This window comes from Anneissia japonica, unplaced genomic scaffold (assembly GCF_011630105.1).
Source record: "Anneissia japonica isolate Jap-2015-1 unplaced genomic scaffold, ASM1163010v1 scaffold142_len1259957_cov175, whole genome shotgun sequence".
NCBI lineage: Eukaryota > Metazoa > Echinodermata > Crinoidea > Comatulida > Comatulidae > Anneissia > Anneissia japonica.
This window is the reverse complement of record NW_022684560.1, coordinates 480445-482074: the sequence shown is the minus strand read 5'-3', so window position 1 is coordinate 482074 and position 1630 is coordinate 480445. Positions and strand designations below refer to the sequence as shown.

At 33.7% G+C, this 1630-nt stretch overlaps 1 protein-coding gene across 2 annotated transcripts in view; it reads left to right on the top strand.

Moving 5' to 3' along the window:
- Positions 1 to 1188, top strand: part of LOC117106512 (multidrug resistance-associated protein 5-like) — a 26322-nt gene extending 25134 nt beyond the window's left edge. The window contains exons 20-21 of one of the 2 annotated variants that reach the window (XM_033247884.1): positions 52 to 130; positions 530 to 1188. In XM_033247884.1, coding sequence (XP_033103775.1) covers positions 52 to 130; positions 530 to 649 — 199 coding nt within the window. In that variant the 3' untranslated portion in view covers positions 650 to 1188. The remainder of the gene's footprint in view (positions 1 to 51; positions 131 to 529) is intronic. The other variant, XM_033247890.1, reaches the window with a different exon arrangement.
- The last annotated feature ends 442 nt before the right edge of the window (positions 1189 to 1630 follow it).

The window sequence follows — 1630 nt, the reverse complement described above, 5'->3', positions numbered from 1 at the left end:
CATTTACATTGATTATTTACATAATTGTTATTTTTATTTTTTCTGTATCAGGTACAATCTCGATCCTTTCAATCAGTTCAAAGATGATGAAATCTGGAATGCTCTCGAAAAAACATACATGAAAAATACCGTAAACTGACGTTCATATTAAAAATTTTTAAAATGTTTAAATCTTTAAAATTTGTTATGTAAAATCCATAATAATATAAATTCAAAATATAAACAACAAATTGTATCATGCCAAAAGTGCCGAACTCCCCACAGGAAACGCAGACAACTTGAATGCAATATCCTATCAGTAGTTCACTCTTTACAAATTTCAAAATTGACTTAGGCCTATAATATATTAAATATAAGAAAATAATTAAATAATATTATGAACCAATGATATTTTAACTGTACATTCTTGCATTAAGGAAAATACCGTTTGCTTACACTCCTAACCGCGGCCCCATGCTCTGCCGGCACTGAATTCGTGCCTTTGATTGGTGACATTGGTTAAAATTATAATGAACAATTTATTTTGCAGATTAGTGCCCTGGAGTCACAGCTAATGGCAGAGGTCACTGAAGGTGGCGAAAATTTTTCTTTAGGAGAACGTCAACTTATTTGCATGGCAAGAGCCCTTTTAAGGAACAGTAAAGTATGAAAACATCTAAGGTCCATTATTTTCATAGTTTTCACAAGAGTAAAAAACATACTCTTTTTGCTGATCCCCAGTGGAAGAGTACATGATAAAATGATGATTTTTTTTCCACTATTTAGCAGTACCACAGATCCTATATACTGTGGCAGTACAATGCTTACACTAATAGTGTGCAGGACATGATGAGGGATTTATATAGCACAGCTCTCTATAGGCCTACTCTTTTCAAAATAAATTTGCTGATTTTGTTCATATTGTCGAATTGAATTAAGTGCCTTAAATTTTCATTCAGTTGTGTGTGCTTTTTAAAATTTACCTTCTTTTCTTATCTTTTTGATATTCTGTCCTATTACAACATACTGTAGGGCCTATTAAAAACTTACTGACCATATCACGCAATTTTTTTCTTATTCTAAAAAGTCTATAATACAGTCTCAGTTATACTGTTCATTTTTGTAGGCTTATTCATTATAATATGTTTGCAATGTTTGGTTCGCTAAATTTGTAAACTATTCTTATTTTATATAATACCTGTGAGCTTATTGTATTCGTCGCCTTGAGACGGTTCGATCGTGGAAAGACGCTATTATTATAAATACAAAACCATTACCATTACTTGGTATACTGGATTTAAAGTAACAAAATGTAGAAAAATCAAGTTTTCGCGCCGGCCCGTGTGCGAAAATGGAAATGGCGCACAAATTTGGAAGCCCGATGTAATTTTTTCCAATCTAATTTGGCGCCCCCACAGTTTGGTGCCCTGGGAGCGATTTTTTTTCCCGTACGAAACATTTACATGAAACTCCACTCGGGCCGTCTCGGCTGAATCGACCCGAAAATCTCATTGCAGAATTCTGGAGGTCAAAAGGTCATCAACAGATAAACGTCTGCAGAACAACTTCTGAGAGAACGTCGCTGTCTAATTTTTAAAAATACATTGATGTTACCGAGTTAATACCAATGGGTCGTTTAAAATGACATAAT